Source organism: Narcine bancroftii, chromosome 2, assembly GCF_036971445.1.
Source record: "Narcine bancroftii isolate sNarBan1 chromosome 2, sNarBan1.hap1, whole genome shotgun sequence".
NCBI lineage: Eukaryota > Metazoa > Chordata > Chondrichthyes > Torpediniformes > Narcinidae > Narcine > Narcine bancroftii.
Window position 1 is genome coordinate 219,732,940 of NC_091470.1, and position 22,869 is coordinate 219,755,808.

At 40.9% G+C, this 22,869-nt stretch overlaps 2 protein-coding genes across 49 annotated transcripts in view; one reads left to right on the forward strand and one right to left on the reverse strand.

Moving 5' to 3' along the window:
- lrrfip2 (leucine rich repeat (in FLII) interacting protein 2) overlaps positions 1 to 9,377 on the forward strand; it is a 100,659-nt gene extending 91,282 nt beyond the window's left edge. For all 46 annotated transcript variants that reach the window (XM_069920323.1, XM_069920330.1, XM_069920325.1 and 43 more), the window contains 4 exons: positions 2,255 to 2,375; positions 5,319 to 5,398; positions 7,167 to 7,271; positions 8,434 to 9,377. In XM_069920323.1, the coding sequence (XP_069776424.1) occupies positions 2,255 to 2,375; positions 5,319 to 5,398; positions 7,167 to 7,271; positions 8,434 to 8,544 (417 nt within the window). In that variant the 3' untranslated portion in view covers positions 8,545 to 9,377. The remainder of the gene's footprint in view (positions 1 to 2,254; positions 2,376 to 5,318; positions 5,399 to 7,166; positions 7,272 to 8,433) is intronic.
- Positions 5,566 to 22,869, reverse strand: part of mlh1 (mutL homolog 1, colon cancer, nonpolyposis type 2 (E. coli)) — a 77,747-nt gene continuing 60,443 nt past the window's right edge. For 2 of the 3 annotated variants that reach the window (XM_069920371.1, XM_069920372.1), the window contains 5 exons: positions 20,566 to 20,629; positions 20,319 to 20,483; positions 20,077 to 20,169; positions 15,100 to 15,222; positions 5,566 to 11,575 (listed from right to left, as the gene is read on the reverse strand). In XM_069920371.1, the coding sequence (XP_069776472.1) occupies positions 11,414 to 11,575; positions 15,100 to 15,222; positions 20,077 to 20,169; positions 20,319 to 20,483; positions 20,566 to 20,629 (607 nt within the window). In that variant the 3' untranslated portion in view covers positions 5,566 to 11,413. Of the gene's footprint in view, positions 11,576 to 12,816; positions 12,897 to 15,099; positions 15,223 to 20,076; positions 20,170 to 20,318; positions 20,484 to 20,565; positions 20,630 to 22,869 lie in introns of those variants that run through there. The other variant, XM_069920373.1, reaches the window with a different exon arrangement.

The following is a 22,869-nucleotide window of genomic DNA, read 5'->3' on the forward strand; positions in this document are numbered from 1 at the left end:
GCTTGTCTTAATCAGATAGGGAACATTGAACATTACAGCACAGTACAAACCCTTTGGCCCTCGATGTTGTGCTGATCTATATATTACTACCAAAAAAAAGTATTAACCCTTCCTTCCACCTTATCTATGTAGAATTTTGTAGACCTCCATTAAGCCTCCTCTCATCCTTCTTCGATTCATAGAGAAAAGTCCCAGCTCTGTTAACCTTGCCTCATAGACTTATTTTCCAATCCAGGCAACATCCTGGTAAATCTCCTCTGCACCCATTCCATAGCTTCCACATCCTTCCTATAATGAGGTGACCAGACCTGAACACCTAAGTGTAGTATCTCCAGAGATTTGTAGAGTTCCAACATGACCTTGCAACTCTTAAACTCAGTCCCCCAACTAATGAAACCCAGAATCCCATAGGCCTTCTTGGCTATCCTGTCAACCTTCTCGGCAACCTTGAGAGATGCATAGATTTGGACCCCAAGGTTCCTCTGTTCCTCCACATTGTTAAGTGTCCGACCATTAATCCTGTGCTCACATTTATCCAGATTGAACACCATCTGTCACTTTTCTGCCCAACTCTGCATCCTGTCTATATCCTTTTGTAACCGTCGACAACCTTCAACACTATTCATAACTCCTCTAACCGTTGCTTCATTGGCAAACTTACTGATCCATCCTTCTGCTTCTTCATATGTGATTAATAAAAAAATCACAAAGAGCAGGAGTCCCAGAAGATCCCTGCGGAACTCCACTCATCACTGACCTCCAGGTAGAATACTTTCCGTCTACTACTACTCTTATGTGCAAGCCAATTTTTAATCCAAAAAGCCAAGGTTCCATGGATCCTGTGCCTCATGACTTTCTGAATGAGTATCTCATGGGGGACCTTGTCAAATGCCTTACTAAAATCTATAATAGACCACATCTACCGCCCTACCTTCATCAATGTCTTTTGTTACCTCCTCAAAAAAACTCAGTTAGGCTTGTGAGGCACGTCCTTCCCTTGACAAAGCCACGCTGACTATCCTTAAGTAGACTACTTCTCCAAATGCTCATAGAGCCTATCCTTCAGAATTCTCTCCAGTAGTTTGCACACAACTGTCACAAAACTCTCTGGTCTACAATTCCCTGGATTCTCCCGATACCTTTTTTAAACAAGGGGACCACATTACCATTCTTCAATCTTCTGGGACCTCCCTTGATGGATGGATGTATGGAGCCAGCTGCCAGAAGAAGCAGTAGGGATGGGTAGTTACAATGTTTAAAAGACATTTGGGCATGTTCATGGAAAGAATGATTAAAAGATGTTTGGAACAGTTAAGAGGGTATAGGTCAAATACAGGCAAGTCTGCCCAGCTCAGGAAGGCACTTGGTCTGCTTGGATGTGTTTGGCTGAAGACTTGTTTCTATCTTGTATCACTCCATAAAATGCTGGAAGTGCACAAGATGCCTTTGTTTTGGACTGCTAATTTAAAAATATAGATTTGCCCACTAAAGACCACGACGAAGCAACATAAAATCTCTGAGGATTGTGAGTCTGTGGACATCTGTGTCTCAAAAGATGGTGAAGCAGAATCTTTGAATATTTTGATCTGCATAGACTCTTGATGGGCAAGGGAATGAGAGGTTAGCACAGGTAGAGAAGATTACAATCAGAAGTCCTATTTATATCAAATGGCAGAACAGGCTTAAGCCTGAGGGGCCTGCTATTCTCGTCTTTGTAAGTTCACGACTGCACACATACTGTATCTCTGATAACACTATAGCTCTGGCAGGTGACCATTCAGTTCCTGTTCATTCATTGTAACTAGTTTGTTCAGAATATTTCCCCTTCAAAATGTAAAGTTACGCTACTAAATTCCTGTAATATTACTTCATAGTACATCAGTGCATTACTCATCAGATCTACCTTTAGGGTCCAAAATGAGATAGTGGAAGGATCCGAGGCGAGGGAAGGATTGGTTCAAACGTTGAACCACAGGAAAACCACTGTTTTTAATTACTCGGAAAATCATTGATGATTTTAACATTGATTTTGGCCAATGACCAAAAATCGTGCAGTAAGTCTCCACAGTCACTCTGAATCGTGTTAAACAGAGGACCCTCTTGCCTCTCTGTTATGTGTTTATGTACATAGTTTTATTTCTTTGTTTCAACAATTTATGTCAATACTGTGCCTACCTTTCCAAATGTATAATGCTGGTATTTAGATTGTTAAAAGTTGTTGACTGATTGTCCTCTGGACAATTTGCTTTGGTAGATCAGAAAACTGAAAATGCAATTAGAAGAGGAGCGACAGAAAAACTCCAAGATGGAAAATGTACTCACAGATTCTGATCGATTAGAAAATGGCAACGATCTGCAAATTATTGAAATGCAGAGTAAGTTTGATTGGTATTCAGTATAATTTTTTTTAAATTTAAAGCTAGCACCTACAATTAAGTACCAAAAGATTTAATCAATTTTCTCCCAACTTTTGTCCTGTTTTTCTGAAGGTGTCAATCTCCACAGGTCTCGGTTGCTTAGCAACCTTTCGATTAATCAATCTTTGCAACATGAAAGGTTTTATTTAATCTGACTCTGAACTTAACAAAAGTCTTACTCACTAAAACAGATGGTATATTGTGCCATATATCATGAGTGGTTGAGATTCAGGCAACTGTCCTCACTGGGACTCAACATCCCTCTATGTCACTGGATTCTGGCCTTTCTAACAGGGCCACAATCTGTCTGGATTGGCAGGAGGACCATCAGGCTAAACACTGGCACAGCTCAGTTGGCCTCATGAGCAAGAATTATGAGCTGTCCAACAGAGAAGAGGTGGAAAATCTCCTGAAATGGTGCGAGAACAACCACCCAAGTCTCAATGTGAATAAGACAAAGGAGATCACTATGGACTTCAGGAGCACCGTTCCTTGGAGTCCACTTAAGAAGTGTCCTTTCCTGGACATAAAACATGAAGGTGCAACAATGACTGCATTTTGTGAGAAGACAGGCAGGCAAGCTGTTGTTCAGGTTCATGTGGGTCCCACAGGTTAAGAACCAGACTGAAGTGGAGGTACAAAGCACACGTTTATTTCAGGGATGGAAATTGGACAACAGGATTGATATGTTAGGCAAACCTCTATACACACATGCAATACGCAGGGGGTAAATATACACTTCAGATAACAAGGGAGAAACCAACAAAGACTGGAGGAAATTACATGAACATACACATTCAACAATCAAGATCAAGGTGATACTACATGTCCCCACCCCAACCCAGTGTGAAAGGTGATACATGCCAGGAGGAGTACAAAGAGGTAGAACAAAGGGGCACATGGTCCTTTATAGTTCTGCAGACAGTACTGGTGAGGGGGGGGGAGCGCCCGTTGGCTGCTGTGGCCAATGGCTTGAAGCCAAGTGCAGGGGCTCAGCAGGGGTTAGCTCAGGTGATTCACCTGGGCCAATGGGGAGAAGGTCAGGGCTGAGTCTGGGCGAGCTGCTTGGACTGCAGCACCTGGTGGGCCAATCGCAAGGGTCACCTTGATGTTTGGTGTGATTCTTTGACCTTGATTGGCAGGGAGTGTGTCCTCCGAACAGGAGTGTAATGGTGTCACCAGGTCGTGGATGCTGCTTCTCCATTACACAAGGCTTCCTGTTAATGTGCTATAGCAGCTGTCTGGCCGGTTGCATCAGTGTGGTACATTTGTTGTGGAGCATCAGTTTGTAAGTCAATCCACAGGATGACAAGAGCACAGAGAGGATCATTGGAGTCCCTGCCCTCCATCAATGGGATTTACTGGGATCGTTGTCTAAAGAGGGCTTGCAAAATCGTTCAGGACCCGTCACCCCGCATACAGCATCATTCAGCTACTCCCGTTGGGAAAGAGGTGCAGGAGAATCGGGGCCAGAACCACCAGGCTGAGAAATGGCTTCTTCCCACGGGCAGTGAGACTGCTGAATGACTGATGAACTGCTCATACAAACTCTCCATGACTCAACTATTTAACAATAATATTTTTTATTTCAATATTTGCATGTAAGTACTTTGCATATATCATTTGTCTGCATATGTGTTGCTCTGACGACCAGAGAACATTGGTTCCGTCGTGTTATACTTGTATAATTAGACACAAATAATCTTGAACTTGAGATTCTAGTGCTGAGTACCAAGCTGATTTTTTTTCCTTTCAGGAAATAATGGAAAGCTATCTTCTGCTTTTTTTGCTGATTAACAAAGGGTTATTTTGGAACATAATCCCTTTGTTAACAGTGGTAGACTGTGATTGAACTGCTTTTCATTGAGATGGGCCTCTTTGGCTGGATCCAGCCATCTGCCCAATGTGAACTGATGTCTGATCATGCACAAGAACACGGTTTCCAGTTGTTGATGTCATTGGCGGTGCGAGTCTTCTGACTCATTTACAAGCACGTACATCGAGTAATCCGATTATCAATAAAGATCTCACTATAACTCCAAGTTAATTTTCAAACCACCTATGCATTTTTGCATTAGACTCTTGCATTTGAATTTTGAGCCATGACTTCTGACCATTGATGTTTTGTTATGTGCACGACTAGCTAATTCTTTTTTTTAAATATTTTTGTTGATTTTAATAAAAAACTTAAACAAAAAAGGTACAATTCAATAAGATATGGACAGTTACATAAACTAAATAAGGCATTCCATATATCACTAACATACATAAATTGTAAATTAATTCATATTCTAATTAGAAAAAAAAAATCTCTAATAATGCAAAGAAGAAAATAGTAATGGAGAAAAACTCAAACCCTGACCTAACCACCTTGCCTGATGCTATCTCTGATTGGGTATTAAAAGAAAAACTAAGGTTTAAAAAAAAAATAAAGAACTGAAAAGACAAGTCAATTTAATTACATTGAAGTAAAATTATAAAGTAAGATAGGATAGTGAGACATAAATGACCCCCATAACTTTTGGAGCCCTTTTCTCAGAATTATTAATGGAATAACAAATCTTTTCCATATTCAAACAGGTCATGATGTCAGGCAGCCACTGATCATGAGTAGGTGGGGCAGCATTCTTCCATTTAAGTAAAATCACACGCCTCGCCAAAAGAGATAGCGTGACTCTGAACCAGAGATTAAGAAGAATCATTCCCTCCCACTGCACCGAAGAGGACCACCAAAGAGTTCGGTGTTAAATCTATACTGGAAATCTTTAATAGAGTATGGAAAACCTCTCTCCAGTGTTTAGAAGACTAGGAAAATTATTAAACATTTTTAATCGAGTTAAATTGTGCTGAATGCTATTTTTCAAATTGATTATATCATATCTTTTCACCCTCTATCTTCAGGAGATACAAATCGGCAGTTGAGTGAATACAAGTTTAAGTTGTCTAAGGCTGAACAAGACATTGCCACTGTTGAACAAAATGTGAGTACTCTTTAATTTTTATAAAATGTTAATTCGCTCAAGTTCTGAAAATTATAGCCACCTCTAATTTTTTTGTATCACTCATTCCTACTGACATTTTCATGTCCACTCATCATTATCAGTGCCTCAAGAAAACAGCTTCCATCATCAAAGATCCCCCCCCCCCCCCACCTCCAAGCCATGGCCTCTTCTCACTGCTACCATCAGGAAGGAGGTACAAGAGCCCAAAGACACATTCAGTGTTACAAAAACAACTTCCTCTCCCATCAGATTTCTGAACAACAAACTGCAGACACGGCCTCACTTTTTCTCCTTTTTGCAATATTAAAAAAAAAAATCTTTTATTTACAGAATTCTAATTTAATTTTGCACCTTGTTCTGCACAATACTGCTGCCACAAAACAACAAATTTCTTGACAGATTCATGACAATAAACCTGATTCTGCTTTTGTTTTTATGCAAAATTTGACTAAAACGTTTAAACAATAGTGGTGGAAATGTGCTCGATCGCCAGGTTTGGTAATGTAGAGTTTTCAGTAACTTGATAACTTAAATGGTGAATCAATCCTTTATGCTCCTAAATACTCCCACACGCCAAAGGTGCGCCACAAGTCTTGAGTGTAATGACAGGAAGTTCTTGGCTATATTTTAATCTAAGCTGTAGCGGTCGCTACAAAGCTACCCTTTTTAAAAAAAAGTTGCTGGTTATTATACATGTGGGAGATATTTCCAGCTGCAGTTTCCATCATGGGTGACGTGGTTGGCGTAGCAGTCAACAGCGCCAGAGATCGGTACTGGGGTTGGAACCCCGTGCTGTTTGTAAGGAGTTTGTACGTTCTCCCCGTGTCTGTGTGGATTTTCCCGGGGGCTCTGGTTTCATCTCACCATTTGAAAAGTACCGGGGGTGGCACAGACTCGTGAGCCGAAATGGCCTGTTACCGTGCTGTATATCTAAATTTTTAGAACAGAGGTTGGACTTCGGTGCATTCGTGTTGTGGGCAAGTTGGTCATGCCACAGATAAAGAAAGGAGATGCATGACAACCAGGAGGGGCAGTGGACGCAGGTATCCCTTGTGGTCATTTTCCCTCTTCAATAGGATATAGCCCAGCAAGTCATCCTGATACAACTACCTTTTGAAATGCTGCTTTTTAATTTGGCTTCTTAATCCTTAAATTTGTATTACAATACCTCATCCTTTTATTGGTACTGGGATCAGCATCAACACTGGCTGTTTACCTCTCCCTTTCAGATGTTCTTAACTTTATCACCAGGAGAAAAAAAATATCTAGGATACAGAAACTTCTGCTTGCTCCCTAATCCATTTTAGTTTGGCTCCTTGCCTCATCCACATGGATGAATTAGGCTGGAGTACAGATTTCCATTCTGCATTACTCGATAGACCTGCAGCAGTTCAAGATGTTTCACTATGATCACCTTTTTGAGAACAATTTGAGAGTGTACGTACATGATTAAATTGAAACAAATAGTTTGAAAGAGATTCTAAGACAATGAAATTGAGAAGTATGGGATCAGGCAGAAAAGTGGAGTTGTGGCAAGGACTAAATCACAGATCTCATTGAAGATCAGAAGGGACTTCAGGTCCTTTTGGTCCACTCTTGCTATTTTTTCTGTTCTGCAAGATAAAGGTGTCTGTCATTAAAGAATCTAGTCTTAACACATTGTCTGCATGTAACCAATATAGCTTGATTCAAATTCCACTTGAAAATTGAGTTACTCTTTGGCAACATTTCTTGTTTGTACTTATAGGTTGCCAGACTTGAAGGGCAGTTGCATCGTTACAAAGCAGCGACAGAAAACTCGGAAAGAATAGAAGATGAACTTAAAGCAGAAAAGCGAAAGTTGCAGCGAGAGGTAGGACATGATTGCTCTGCGCACTTGATGTTGCAAGATTTTTCAGCATTTCAAAAATGAACAACTTTCAAATGATTCTGTCAGAACATTGAACTAAGAGTCACTTTTACCAAGATTCTGCACTGATGCACTGCATGCAATTATTTGAGTATTGGTCACAGTGGAAGATCACCAAAACATTTTGGCTTTGCTACTTTGTAACTATAGACCTGTGAGCTGAATATCAGTGAGGAGATCACCTGGATATGCAGGGACTAATCAAAGTCTATCAACATAATTTTGTTAGGAGTGATCCTGTTTGATGAATTTGAATGCCTTCAAAGACTCATTGATGAGGCCAGGGCAGTTGATGTGCTTTACGTAAAGGAAGGCATCAGCAAATTTAAGATACACTACACCCTCTCCCCTCTCCAGAATTGCGGGCCCAGCACCGACCCCTGTGGAACCCCGCTCAGATTGGCAACCAGAAAAAGACCCCTGCATCCCACCTCTGCTTTCTCTTGGTTCACAAATCCTCTATCCATGCTAATACATCACCAACTCTATGCATCACTTTATCGAACACCTTCTGGAAATGCATCTCCTCTCCATTACCACACTTGTTATATCCTCAAAGAACTCCAGTAAGTTTGTCATTACTGAATCCATGCCCAAGAAGGGGAGTAGTGGAGATGTGAGAAGGGGGGTGGGGTTAACTCCTTATCAAATAGATGCAGAGGAAGAGCTCAACATCATGGAGGATACTTGTCAGATACTTTTGTGTATTTCCTTGTGAAGAAACCCACATTCTTGAATACTGCCTTCTTTATATGTTTATTAGGCAAAATCTCAAGATTTTCCATTTGAAAAGGAAAAAAATAATGTAAAACTTCTAGAATGCAAATTTGCACATTTGAAAATACTATTCAAACTTCAATTAGTTGGCTTGGTTTTGATTGATTGAAGGCATTTGGACTAAGTGTCCCAACAAAAACTTGTGACATTTTAAACTGATTTTGGTGTTCCTCATGAATGTTATGGGTTTCTGTGCAACGGACCAGAGATAGTAGCTGGAGATACTAATTTCCCTTTGTATTTTAAATAGTAAACATTTAATATTGGATTTATAACAGGAGTTTGTTTTTTTATTCTAGATAACTTACAAGTGTTCTTTTCTTCACAGTTGCGATTAGCATTGGATAAAAATGAGGAGATGGAGATGACCAACAGCCACTTGGTGAAGCGGTTAGAGAAAATGAAAGCCAATCGAAATGCACTCCTCTCTCAGCAATAGAAATCAAAGGGCTCCTAAACTATCAAAACAGCCAGGTGTTCCAATTCAAAGACTTGTTTTATTGGCCCAACCACTATCAGCTTCCGAAATGTGTTCCATCACTCTGGCCCTGGATTGAAATGTTGAAAATTGTAATTTATGAGAAAGCTAAGACATTACAAAATGTCTACCTGTTTGATAATTGTTAATTATGTTACATTTTTTAGCTCACTGGATTAATTCTGCTCCTTAAGATGGGTTGTGATTTTTATACGAGTGGTTAGCAAGTAAAAATGAATTGTTCCTAGCTTTAGTGTATCGGATTGATTTCCATAGAACTTTCTGCTGCTGAGAAATGATAATGGTTTTGCTGAAACACCTGAAGGACTGCATACATGACATTGGAAGTTCCATTTTAAAAGTTGGCTGTTTATTGGCCTGCAGGAATCTCTTCCCCCCTCCACATTTCAAGTGCCTTTTCCACAGTGCAGTCACAATGATCTTGGGTCATAGATTTGGTCAAAAATGAAATAAACCTTATCATGTAAAATCTACGCAAATTTCTAAGTAATTGCCAAAATGACAATTATTTTCATAACTAACATTTTTGTATTATATACAATTTATGCTAATAAATGGACTGCAGAATTGGGTTGAACCACCATGTTCAGTTTTACAACACAAAGATAACGTCCTCCTCACTACATTCATGTTGGGAAAAAACACTTGCTCTAAAAACATATTCGACTTCATCTGCACAATATTGCTTATGCAGCTTGTTTGTAAATGTTTGGTCTTTTCAAGAAGAGACTTGTGAATGAGGGTTTTGACATTAAATGTAACTGGACACTTTATATGGCATGGCCAGTATTGTTTTGTCATCACTGTATGTGCCTTCATGTAATGGGATCACTCTGCTTCACATCAGCCACCTTGAAGTACCTTAATATTTTCTGGCTCATCAATGTAAAATGGTCAGTGAAGAAAGATACAAATATACTGCTGAAAATGCAAAAACGGACTAATTGCAGGAATGTGATGCCCCATTTTGATGGTAATTGAATTCAAGATAAGTAAGAACACAGAAATGCTGGTCTCGCAGTGTCCATGGGAAGACCATTGGACGTGTCCTCTGGACGCTGCAAAACCTGCTGAGCTCATGCAGGATTTTTGTTTTCTTACTACAGTCACAGCATATGCAGACTTTAGTGTTTTACTCGAGGTAATCATTGTTAATAACCTAAAATGGTACACAAAAGTTGTGTACAAGACCTTTAAAACTTGCTCCTAGCACAGCTCATTTACAGCCAGGTTAAGGGGGCCTGTTTCTGCAAGAAGCAAGAGGGATTCATCAGATCAGGCAGCATCCAGAGAGAGAAAAATGGGCGGTTGACGTCACGGACCTTTCTGAGAATGGAGAAAGGGTCCTGACCCAAAACATTGACCGTTTCTCTCCATGGATATTGCCTGACCTACCGAGTCCCTCCAGCGTCTCAAACTGTTTGCTCAAGACTCCAACAACTGCAGTTCTTGTCATGCTGAGCACACTGTTCTGCTAACCACTCATTCATGAATACCATAACTACCAGAAGGTGGGATAATGAACATAACACATTTGATGGACAGGAGATTGTCTACTGCAGCATAGGTTGATCCCGACTCTCCACCTCCGAAGAATCAGGAAGGTTTGTGCAAGCTCTGTCTTTGTGTGATCTTCATGAATTATTGACAATAACTGGTTTGATTATAGCAAGGTCCATTAGTAATATAGAGCAACAAATGAATGATCCCATTGAAACATTTGAATGCAATGACATTAGTTAAATTTGAACAAAAAAATCTTTAGTCTTTGCTTTTCAAACACTTCTTTACTATTGTACAAAATTCTTTACCTGGACCTGTGCAAGAAAATGGCTCCCCAAGGAAGCGACATTTGTACTTGCAGGATGATCTGCCAGAAATATCAGTCAAGTAACATTCCACGTTCATCAAAAATGTAACCATAAACCAGCATCTGAAGGGAAACTTAACTGTTTGTACTTCTGCACACATAAGTCTTTTGGTGTCCCACTGCAAGGAGAAAGTGCAATACTGTGAATTGTACATCCATAGCTATGATGGTAGATTGGTTCAAGATACTAACTGGTTGAGGAGCATTATCAGTCACTAGTGGCTATAGTTCCTGTTCAAGAATCCAAAGTTACAAGTTTGCATTTAAAACTAGATGGTTTAAGAAGTATTGATTCCAACACAAGATACTATTTAAAACCTTGTTGGTATTACAAACTCAAGGAAAAATTTGGTCAATTGAAACAAATGCATACACCTCAAAATTGTGGGTAAAGATTTGAATGTGTTGTTGTCACCAGCATAGACCTCCTTTGGTACATTCCATCTCACTGTTCACAATGAGACCCCCCCCCCCCCCTCTCTCCAATACTGAAGCAAAGCCTCAAATGGTTTGCACTTTCATGCAGTAAAGCATTTTAAAAATGGGGACACAGCCATGGGGTGACCTTGGAAAATCGTAAAATAATGAGGGGTCATGATCAAGATATTTCTTCTTACAGCATCGTCCAACAAGAGAGCACAGGTTTGAGGGGATGGGAGAAATTTAAACGGAGATCTGAGCAGTACATTTTGCACAAAGGGTGAAGATCATGTGGAACCAGCTGCCAGATGCAATTACAGCATTTAAAAGGTAATTGTTCAGGTAAATGAATAGGAAAAGCACAGGGATAGCCAAATGCAGGGAATTAGCATCACTGAAGTGGGCTGAGAGAGCCCATTTCTCTGTTCAGATTCTTTCATTCATTCCAGTCCTTGCAATAATACTTTGAAAATGAATCTTAAAAATAGATATTTAGTTTCATCTTAGTTTGGCCATTGACTAACATCTCTCAAAGACTTTGTACAGATCAGGTAGATTGGCAAGTTGCAAAATGAATCCATTTTCAGCAAAGAGCTTTGGTGGAAGGAGCAGAGTTCTGAAAGCTTTGGCAAGAACATGTTCGACTGTCCATTTCCATGACTTGTCACTGCCAAGTTCTTCCTGCAGGAGGGAAAATATGAAGGATCAAGGGTTAACATTCATGCTAAAGTAAGAATGCGATCTACAATGGTTATTCTTTACACTAATTGTCAACTTCTTGCCTTCCCATCATAGGAATCTCTTATTTAGGTGTCTCCACATGCCTGAGAATTTCAAACAGCCAGATTTGTCAGGAAACAATAGCCAACTGCAATATTGACAAAGTACAGTCAACTCATAGCCACTTATGGTAGGATGCTGCAAAGCAACCTTTCACTGATCCAGACAACTTTAACTCACAACAGATCTGGGAAATTTAAATTGATTACCCCTTTTATTTAAAACAAATGCTGGATTGATTTGGTTTTGGTATTAATTATGAAAACCCTCTGGCCGTCGATCACATTGCTTCAGTTCAAAATCTCTAACCGAAACGAATCCAGAATCCATTAATTACTCTCCAATCAGGCTCTTTACTGGCTATATTTGGAGATACACAGGGACTGAAATGCCAGCAACATCCACATTGTGGGAGCAAACAAATACAGGAAGCTCAGAATATAACTAGCAAGTTTGGTTCAAATAATTTATCCAAATGTGTCACCTTTAGGTGTCAATAGAATTACAAGCAAAGAGCTGTGGTTTGGCAAAACACTTCATTTCGTTAGTTCAAAATCTGTAAGCTAGAGAGGATGCAAAAAAAATGATTGAAAGGATGTTGCCACAACTGGAGGGCTTCCGTACAAGGAGAGACTACATAGGATAAGACTATTTTCTCTACAGAAAATTAGTTGAAGTTAGAGATTTATAAAATCACGAAGGGCATAGATAAGATGGCTTTTCATTCATTTTCCAAAAACTCGAAGTCATATGTTTAAGGTGAGCAGGGACTAGAGGTGATGGTGGAAACAGGGACAATTGCAGCATTTTAAAGCAATTGAGACAGGTCCATGGGCAGGAAAGGTTGGAACAAGGCCAAATGGAACAAGGCCAAATGGAATCAGTTCGTGGGATCAAAATTGGGCTTAAAAGATTTGCAAGAATTTTAGAGCAAAGTAGTGTTTGAATATACTTTAGTTATGTTACCTTCTTTGCTCTAAAACTCCTGCAAATCTTTTAAGCCCAATTTTGATCCCACGAACTGATCCCACTTGGCCTTGTTGTTCCAACCTTTCCTGTAAATCTATCCAATAAATCTGATGGCAAAACTAATCAAAAACTACATTTCACCATATTTAAGTATTTCCCAAGTTCTTTGTCAATTACCCATTCCATTTTGAGATCTCCAAGAGGAAATTCCTTCAATTCCCAATACACCCATTTGATTTTCTTGTTAGATTCACTGCAGAGAATATGGAACAGAGTAATTAATAAATTAGCTGCACATTTTGGGTAGAAAAGCAGGAATATTGTAATATTCTCATATTAGATTCTAATTTAGAGAATTTAATTGTAAGCTACCAAAGAATAAAACCTTTTAACTTTGTCACCAAATTACATTTAGTAATAGTCATTGATTTCTTGTTTAAGAAAGCTGGAGAATCCTGGGACTTGTAAACCAGCGAGTCCCATGTCTGTATATTCGCCTTTAGAGAAGTATGGTCTTCTCAGGGATAATCACCATGGTCTTGTGCGAGGAAGACTTTGCCTTACAAGTCTAAATGAAGTTTTTTTTTTAAAGGAGGTGACAAAGGAAGGCAGTGGATGTGATCTAGATGCATTTTAGTAAGGTGGTTGACAAGATCCCCATGATTGGCTCATTTAGAAAGTCATGAAGTACGGGCTACAAGAGATTGGAATTCAAGCAACTGGCAAAGGTTTAGAAAAAAATAAGTAAAATTTAAAATATATAAGAATAAATTTAAAAAGTTTCAAATTGTAAAAGTAAACATTCTCCAAAGCAACACACAACCCCTAGGTGAAGTGGGAGCAAGAATTCAGCCAGTGGAGGGCCCCGGTCATCCCCAGCCTGTAGCAGCTGTTTGAATAAAGTTTCAATAAAGTAAAATGGCGGTGCACTGGATGAAGACACTGCTCGCCACTGGGGCTACTTACTCCCAAAGTGTTTCCCTATCTTACTGTCTAGAAAGAGTCTATTGGTATATTATAAAGTATATTAGTAAGGTTTGGAGGAGGGGGATTAATTATGGTGGTGACACGGTTAGCGTAGTGGTTAGTGCAACACTGTTAACAGCACTCGTGACCAGGGTTTGAATTTTAATGCAAGTTACCTGATTAAAGTGAAGTTCACATGATTAAGGACTATAATACGGATTTGTTTTTTGGAAATTACATTTTGCACTGTTTTGTTTTTTAAACTGTTTATTCTGAATGTATGTGTATTAATTAGGGCATCATAAGCGTGTGTCTCAGGCAACTGGAAAATTCACATATCCAGCACCCACAATCCCCATAAGGTGCCGAACACCGGGTATTTTACTGTAGTTGATTCAATGTGTTCTGTCTGGAGAACAGTAACTAATGACATCCTGCTGGGATCTGTGTGTTGGCCTTGATTAGTTAGGGGAATGAGTTCAAGAACCGCGAGGTAATGTTGAATCTAAAACCCTGGATAGACCACACTTGTGAAGTACTGCATTTAGTTCTGGTCGCCTCATTACAGAAGTATGTATGAGCCTTGGAGAGAGTGCAGAGGAGATTACAGGATGTTGCCTGGGTTGGAGAACATGTCGTATGAAGCAAGGATGACAGAACTAGGGCTTTGCCATTTGTCATCTCTCATCCTTCATCACTCCAAAGGTAGTTAAGATTATGATGGGCAAAGATAGCATGGTCAGAATCCCTTTTCCTGGGATGACAATAGAAAATGCCAAAGGGCATCCGTTTCAGGTGAGCGGAGAAAAGTGTCGGGGTGATGTCAGAGGCAGGTTATTTTATTTTTACTCAGAGTGGACGGTACTTGGGATTGCATTGCAATCCAGACACCGGTAGTGGAAGCTGATACAACAGGAACGTTCAAAAGACACAAGATAGGCACATGGATGTAAGAAAAATAGAGGGTTATGGGTGAGAGATAGGGAAACAAAATCAGATTGTTGTGGAGAAGGTTCACATCGGCAAGCACCACATCATGAGCTGAAGGGCCTGTACAGTTCTGTAATGTTCCTATGTATTTTTTTAAAAATTGGTTTGCAACATTCAACATTCCTTCAAAACTCTGAATAACAAAGACATTAGAGAGTCAGTAATTGGGAACACTGAAATAATGGTGAAGAGTGGGGAGTTCCCAACATCCACCCAAGCTCCAGTCTGCTCTCAGGGTTAAATAGGTTGTCAGATGTCACCGTCCATAGCTTGTGCAGCGGGATGTTATGATCAGCAGAAATCAGTCTGTTCGCCTGAGAGACCAAAAGTATCCAGCACATCGTGAGAGTCCATGATTGCTCCATGCCCTAATTTCAGGACTCATTCTGTCCAAATAACTACTTACTAATCAAGCAAATTATATACACATAGGCACATATCACCAACATCAAGGGCAGTGGAGTCTATTTTACCATCCACTGCGTAAAGTTTTTTTTTACCTGTTGACCCAGATGTAGTGAGCCCAGAGAATCCGACAGTGTGTAGTCTTTTCTGATGGAATAAAGCTGACTGCATTCCTTGCTCAATGTTCCAAAACATTCCTTTTCTTCATCCCAATTCACCTGTACAACAAAGTGCACGTTGCAAAAGGATAACTAGTGTATCAAATCATTATCGTGGAATATGGAGGTCTGCAACTTCAAAGTGACAATTGGCAGTGATTGAACTTCACACATTGGAGGAAGAAGAAAGTGAACTGAATGCTCCTGGGCAATCTGGGAAGGCAAAGCGTGGGTACGCAGAGAGAATCCACACACAGCGACACGAGGCGCATACAACAGGGATTGAAATGTATAACAGACCTGGTGAGTCAAAGACAATGATGCCTCCTTCTGGACACATTCAGTTTTATTGTCAAGTGCATACATGACGTCATATACAACCCTGAGATTCTTTTTTACTGCGGGCATAGTTCTTGGTAGTGCAAAGAAAAACCGTCAAATACAGAAATGGAAACAAACCGTGCAATACAGAGAGGATTTTAAAAAAAAAATCAATAAAGTGCAAAACTGTGTCCTTAAATGAGTCCCTAGTTGAGTTTATTGGTAGAATGATAGCAGCTGTTCCTGAACCTAAAAGTATGAGTCTAAAAGTACCTAGACTTCTTTCCTGATGGTTGCAGCGAGAACAGAGAGTGTGTTGGGTGGTGTGGATCATTGATGAAGGCTGCTGCTCTCCGACGGCAGCCTTCCCTGTTGGATGTTCTCAATGGTGGGGAGGGTTTTGCCTGTGATGTCCTGGGATGGATCCACTACCTTTTGCAGGGCTTTACACTCGGGGGCATTGATATCTCCATTCCAGAGCGTGATGCAGCCAGTCAGCACACTTTCCACCACACATCTTTAGAAATTTGCTATGGTTTCCAATGTCAGCAAATTCCTGAGGAAGGAGAGGTTCTGACTTGCTTTCATTCTGATGCAATTAAGTGCACTGGGTCCAGCAAGGATCCTCCAAAATAGCGACTCTCAAGAAATAAAATTTGCTCTCCACCTCCACCTCTTATGCCAACTATCATTGATGGTACTCCTCTTGATTTCCCTTCCTAATGTCAGCAACCAGCTCTTTGGGTTTGGTGACATTGAGTGCAAGGTTGTTGATGGTGCACCATTCAGCTAAGTTTTCAATCTCCCTCCAGTCTACTGACTCATCGATCCTTTTTATACAACCCACTACCGTGATATCATAGCAAATTTATAGATGGTGATGTTGTCGTACTGAGCCACACAGTCATAGGTTTAAAGTGTGTTGGGCAGGGGCAGAGAACACAACCTTGTGGTGCTCATGTAGTGATGGAGATGTTTTTATTAATCCTCACTGATGGGGTTATTCTTGTTGTGCAGAGAGGTGATAGAACAGTGGTTTTCAAACATTTTCTTTCCACTCACATACCACCTGAAATAATCTCTATGCCATAGGTGCTCTTATGTGAGTGGAAAACGTTTGAAAACCATTGTTTTAATCGTACCTAGTTGACTCGTTGTGTGGATGATTTCCAAACTCCAAAGGAAATGGGCCAATGGAATACCATCAGGAAAGAGGTCTCGGTGCCACAAGACTCGCACCAACAGACTCAACAACAGCTGCTACCCCTCCACCATCGGACTCCTCAACGACAAACTCAACCAGACTCATTTAAGGACTCTTACTTGTGCACTTTATTGATTTTCTTTTTGTTCTCCCTGTATTGCAGTTTGTTTACAGTTCTTTGTTTATTTACATGTTTAAACTCTGTACAGTTTATTTTTGCACGACAAATTAGTGGTAATTCTGCCGCACCCGTAGGGAAAAAAGGGAATCTCAGGGTTGTTTGTGATGTCATGTACGTACTCTGACAAATCTGAAATCGATGAATTTGTTTCAAGCAAAATATTTCAGTAACAAATGGGTCTAGACCAGAGGCTCTCAACCTCCACCACCCCCCCTCACATCCCACCTTACTAATCACAGAGCACCTATGGCATAAGGATTAGTTAAGGTGGGATGTGAGTGGAAAGAAAAAGTTTGAAAACCACTGCTATTGAGTCACAGGGAGATGTTTTCAGAGTTCAAGCGTCATTCACCAGTCTCACTTCCCGTGCGAAGAAGCTGCTCCTCAACCTGGTGGTTCTGGCTCTAATATTTCTGTATCTCTTCACCGATGGGAGTAGCTGAAAGATACTCTGTGCAGTGTGGTAGGAGTCCTCACAGATTTTGTGAGCTCTCTTTATACAACCATCCCAGTAAATCACGCTGATGGGAGATGGGGGGTGGGGGGGGACTGATCCTCTGCCACTTTTATAGTTCTGTGGTTGACCTTTGATCCGATGCTCTTGATGACAGCAATTTTACCATATTATGATGCATCTGGCCAGGACGCTTATCGATAGAGCTCCTGTACAAAGTTATCAGGCTGATGGCCAGTTTTCTCAGGAACTGCAGTCACTGTTGTGCCTTCCTGACAAGTGAGAATTTGGGTGTCCAGGATAAGTCGCTTATTAAGTGGACTCTGAGGAACTTGGTGCTCTCCATTACCGAGGTATTAATGTGTAGTGGAGGCTGGTCGCCTACGGTCCTCCTGAAGTCCACAATCATCTTGTCCACATTGAGACTCATGTTGTTAATCTGCACCATTTCATGAGATTTTCCACATTTTCCACCTCTTCTCTGTAGTGCGACTCATCATTGTTGATAACAAGGCCGACTACTGTCGTGTCATCTGCAAACTTGAAGACTGTGATGGAGCTAGTTTTGCAAGGCAGTCATGTGTCAGTAGTGTGAACAGCAGTAGGTTGTCCGCTGCAATAACGCGGATCTCCCAGTGGCCATGCATTGCAATTCCCTGTCCCATTCCCTTGCTCACATGCCTGTCCACGGTCTCATGCACTGCCAGACTGAGACCATCTGTAAACTGGAGGAACAACACCTCATTTGCTCTCTGGGCACTCTTCAATTAGATGACATTAACATAGACTTCAATTTCTGTGAACCCCACCCCCCCCCTACCCCCACCTTTTCCTTCTCCTGTCACTTTTACCAAAGATCTGTGTCTTTTTTCTTTTTCCTTTGTCTCCTTTCACAGAACCAAAATTAATTCTCACCTCTCCTCTTATCATGTCTGATGAACACCTTTTCATTTGTTATGCTGGACTCCGACCCAGCCAGTTTTCAATTTTTATTCTGATGCCTTCCCACTCTTTGATTCTTCATTGAAGAAAGGCTCAGGTTTGGAAATACATCTTTAGGTCTGCGAGACCTGCTGAGTTCCTCCAGCATTTCTGTGTGTTTTCACTCAAGGTTTTGGAACAGTCCAGAAAATCAGCTAATCACGTTAGGCTCAATTTTCTGGACTATTGGACATGATTCCTAGCCAAAGCCTTTTTGTTCCCCTCAATATAGCACATAGGTTTCCCCAATTAATCTGGTGAATTTAAAAGGGAGTGCTTGTTAACAAGAAGGGGCAGATGACAAATTCCAAGTCCTCATGTGAAGAGCCAAACTCTCTTCTGGGGATTTGCTGTTTAGTTCTCACAGGACAGGATGCCTTGATATCTGCAAAATATTGTCCATGTTGACCCTGGATACCAAACAGAAAGACTTGAACCTTTAGTGGTCATCCACTTAATTTCCAGCTATTCTGTCGACAACCATTCACTCATATCACTACTGTTGCACAGTAGCAGCAGTTTGTAGAAGCTACAGGATGTACTTCAGCAACTCGCCAAGACTCCTTCCAGACCCACAATCTTTCCCAACTGGAAGATCGTAGGCAGCAAAAGCCTTAGAACACCACTACTTAGAATTTGCTCTCCAGACCAAACTGCCCCGACGTGGAAATATAATCACCCCATCCTTCATTGTTGATGGGTGCAAATCCTGGAACCCTCTCGCTAACAACATTGAGGAAGTAGTTCAAATCAGGCAGTTTACCTCCAACTTCAAGATCAGTTAAGGATGGCTCAACCTGCAGTGCCTATTCCCCTCGTCTCCTCCTCACTGAAATCAACTCAGACACATCTCAGGACCCACTGCTCTACTCTTTCTACATCTAGGATTATGTGGCCAGGCACAATTCAAATGCATTTTACAAATTTGCCGACGACACCACGGTTTTCGGCAGAATCACAGTCGACAATGAGGAAGCATGCAGGAGTAAAATACATCAGCTTCTTGAGCGGTGTCACAGCAACCTTGCATTCAATGTTAGCAAAACTAAAGAACTAATTATGGACTTCAAGAGGGGGAAACTAGGAGAACACAAATCAGTCCTCATGAAAGAGTCAGCAGAGGAAAGGGTTAAGAACTTCAAATTCCCGGGTGTCAACTAGGGCCTTCATGTTGATGCAATCATAGAGAGGGCACATCATCACCAATACTTCATTAGGAGTTTCATGAGATTTAGTATGTCACCAAAGGCTTTTGTAAATTTCTACAAGTGCACCGTGGAGAGCATTCTGACTGGTTGCATCACTGTCTGGTATGGAGGCGCCAATGCACAGGACAGGAAAAGACTACAGAGTGTTGTAAACTCAGCCAGTGCCTTCATGGGCATCAGTCTTCACTCCATCAAGAACATCTACAAGAGGCGGTGGCTCAAGAAAACAGCCTCTATCCTCAAGGACCCTCACCACCCAGGCCATGCCCTCTTCCCACTGCTACCATCAGGAAGGAAGTAAAGGAGCCTGAAGGCAAACACCCAATGGTACCAAAAAAATCTTCTTCCCCTCCGCTATCAGATTTCTGATGAACAATGAACCACAGAGAGCACCTCACTTTTTTTCCCCTCTTCTTTCGCACTATTTTAAAAAGAATATTGTCTTTGAAAATGCAATTTACAACAATTTTTGCCACCGTACAGCACAATAAAGCTGCCGCAAAACAAGAAATGTGGTGACATGTTCATGACGATAAATTCTGATTCGGGATTCAGAAGTGCCTACCTCTGTTGCAAGGCGCAGGATGAACATTGGCAATCCCTCAAGGGCTGGGACATAATTTTCTAAGAGCAGAGGCAATCCAGTTAGGTTTCCTTCCTAGGAAGGACCAGAGGAAATCATCAAGTTAGAGAATGAAGAAGAGTCCAGATAACTTGCCACTTCATTCACTTTCAAGAAATGAACAGAGCTGCTCGAGTTAGACAATAAATTCTCTGACATTTTTAGTTATCTTGTCATACACTAACCTCATCGATACTCAGGGAAAAATAATCTTGCAGCATTTCAGCTTTTGTCTTCAAAAAATCTACTATATACTCTGCCAATCCCTCTTTAGGACCATCCTCTTCTGTCCAGCCACTCTCTGGACTATCCAGTGCCAACATAGCCAGTTCATACAGCGGGGCTGGGTTCTAAACACAGAGGGAAAGCACATTCAGCGTCTTGAGTTGGTGACAGAACTCTTGAAAATAAGTAGCTATCTGATACACTCACCGATAACCTCAAAACTCCAAAATTGCCAAAATCGTAGATCAAGATCTGGTAAAACAATTCCTGACTGAAAAAAAGAAGAGTAAATTCTGTTCCTGTTTGTTCATGTGCAAGACATTTCATAAAAACAGAAGAATGGTTGTTGATCAAACAGAGCCAGCACAGCAATATTTATACAAAGTGTTCCCCTTTATTATCAGTGAAAAATGGTACTCATATGAACAAGAAGGAGACTCATGCGATGGAACATTTTAGCACAGGAACAGATGCTTTTGCTCACAGCATCTGCACCAAACATGTCGAAATTCACTGAAGTTCCTCTGCCTTCAAGTGATCCATATCCCTCCATATTCATTTAACAGCTTGTTGAATGCAACTGTAATGTCTGCACCCACCATTACCCCCCCTCACCTTAAATGTACATGGCATTTTTATCCTGGGATAAAGATTCTGTCCACCTCATCTCTAATTCTCATAATTTATATCAGGTCTTCAACGCTCTCAGGATAACAATCCAAGTTGGTCCAACTATCTCCCCATAACTCATCCCCTCTAATCCTAGGCAAAATCCTGGTTAATTGTACCCTTACCAAACCTCCACACCCTTCCTGCAATGAAATGACCAGAATTGCACACAACAGTCCTAGTACAGTTGAACCAAAGTTTTATGTGGATGCAACATGACTTCTTACTTTTATGCTCAGAGCTGCACACCCAATAAGGCAAGCATATCATATGCTTCTATCTCAAGTAAAACATGAAAGTCTGCAGACACTGTGGTTGAAGTATAAACACAATGCTGGAGAAACTCAGCAGGTCAAAGAGTGTACTTTATATTAGCAAAGTTCAAGATACATATGTTTCGGTCTTGAGCTCTTCACCAAGGTATGACACCATCATTATATCTGAGTTTCTCCAGAACTGGGTTGTTATCATTCTAGCTACTTGTGTGGCCTCTTTCAAAGGTCTATGAACTGGAACTCACAGATCCTTCTGCCCAACAATGCTTTTAAAATTGTCCTGCCATTAAATGTATACTTCCCCCCACACCCTTACATTTGACCTCCCAGAGTACAACCTCATACTTGCTTCGATTAAACTCTTATGTGCCATTTTAACTCTGACATATTTTGATAGCCCTCAACAGTACACTACCCACAGGTCATCCAACTTCGTGTCACCTGAAAATGTACTAACCCTCCCACTTTTTACACCCAAATCACAAACAACAGTGATCCCAACACCAATCCACACAGAACACCACTGGTCACGAACCTCAAGCCAGAATAGGACTCTTCCACTACTATTGTCCTCTATCGACCAGATGATTCTGAATCCAAAGCATCACTTCACTTTGGATCGTATGCACCTTTACATTCTAGACCAGCCTACATTGTGGGTCAAGTGCCGACTGAACTCCATGCATACAACATCCACTGCCCTAACCTTGTCAACCACATATGTCACTTCCTTAAAAAAAAATTCAATCAAGTTTGTAAGACATGGGCTGCCCCACAAAGACGATGCTGCCTGTTTCTGACCACACCTTCCCAAATGTGCTCCAATCCTCTTCCTAAGTATCCTCTCCAATAGTTTTCCTACCACCATTCTTTCTAGTTTCCTGGATTATCCCTATTTCTTTCCACAAACATAAAGTAAGCATGGCTACTCTCCAATTCTCTGGGATCTTACCTGTTTCGCATGAAGATGGATCGATCTTCATCAAGGCCACAGCAATTCCTTCACTTGCCTCTTTCGTGAACCTGGTATATATCCCATCAGGCCTTTGGGTACATCCATTTTAATGCTCCTCAAAAGACTGAACACCTCTTTTTCTTGATCCTGAAATGCCCTAACACACGAGCATTCTCCCTATCTCTTTCCTCCATGTCATTCTCCTTGGCAAATACTGATGCATTGGGACCTCACCCACTTTTGACTCCAAGCATAAATTGCCTCCTTTGTCCTTGTGTGGTCCTATCCTCTCCCTAGTCATCGTTGGTTTTGAAACCAAATATGAGATTCCTTGGGATTTTCTGAATTCCTGCTCCCCAAGGACATTTTGTGGCCCCTTTTTGACCTTTCTAATGTCCTGCTTGAGCTCCTTCCAGCATAAATAGCATGACATTGTATATTGCAAAGATATTGCAAACCTAAAAACTTGCTGCTGTATACTGTGCTGTATATCTAAAATTAAAATTAAAGAGGCCGTTCAGCCCATCAGATCCACGTCACCATCTCAGGGACCAATTCCAGTAGTCGTATTCCCCCTCTAATTTCCGTAAATTCTTGTAATTTATTCACTCT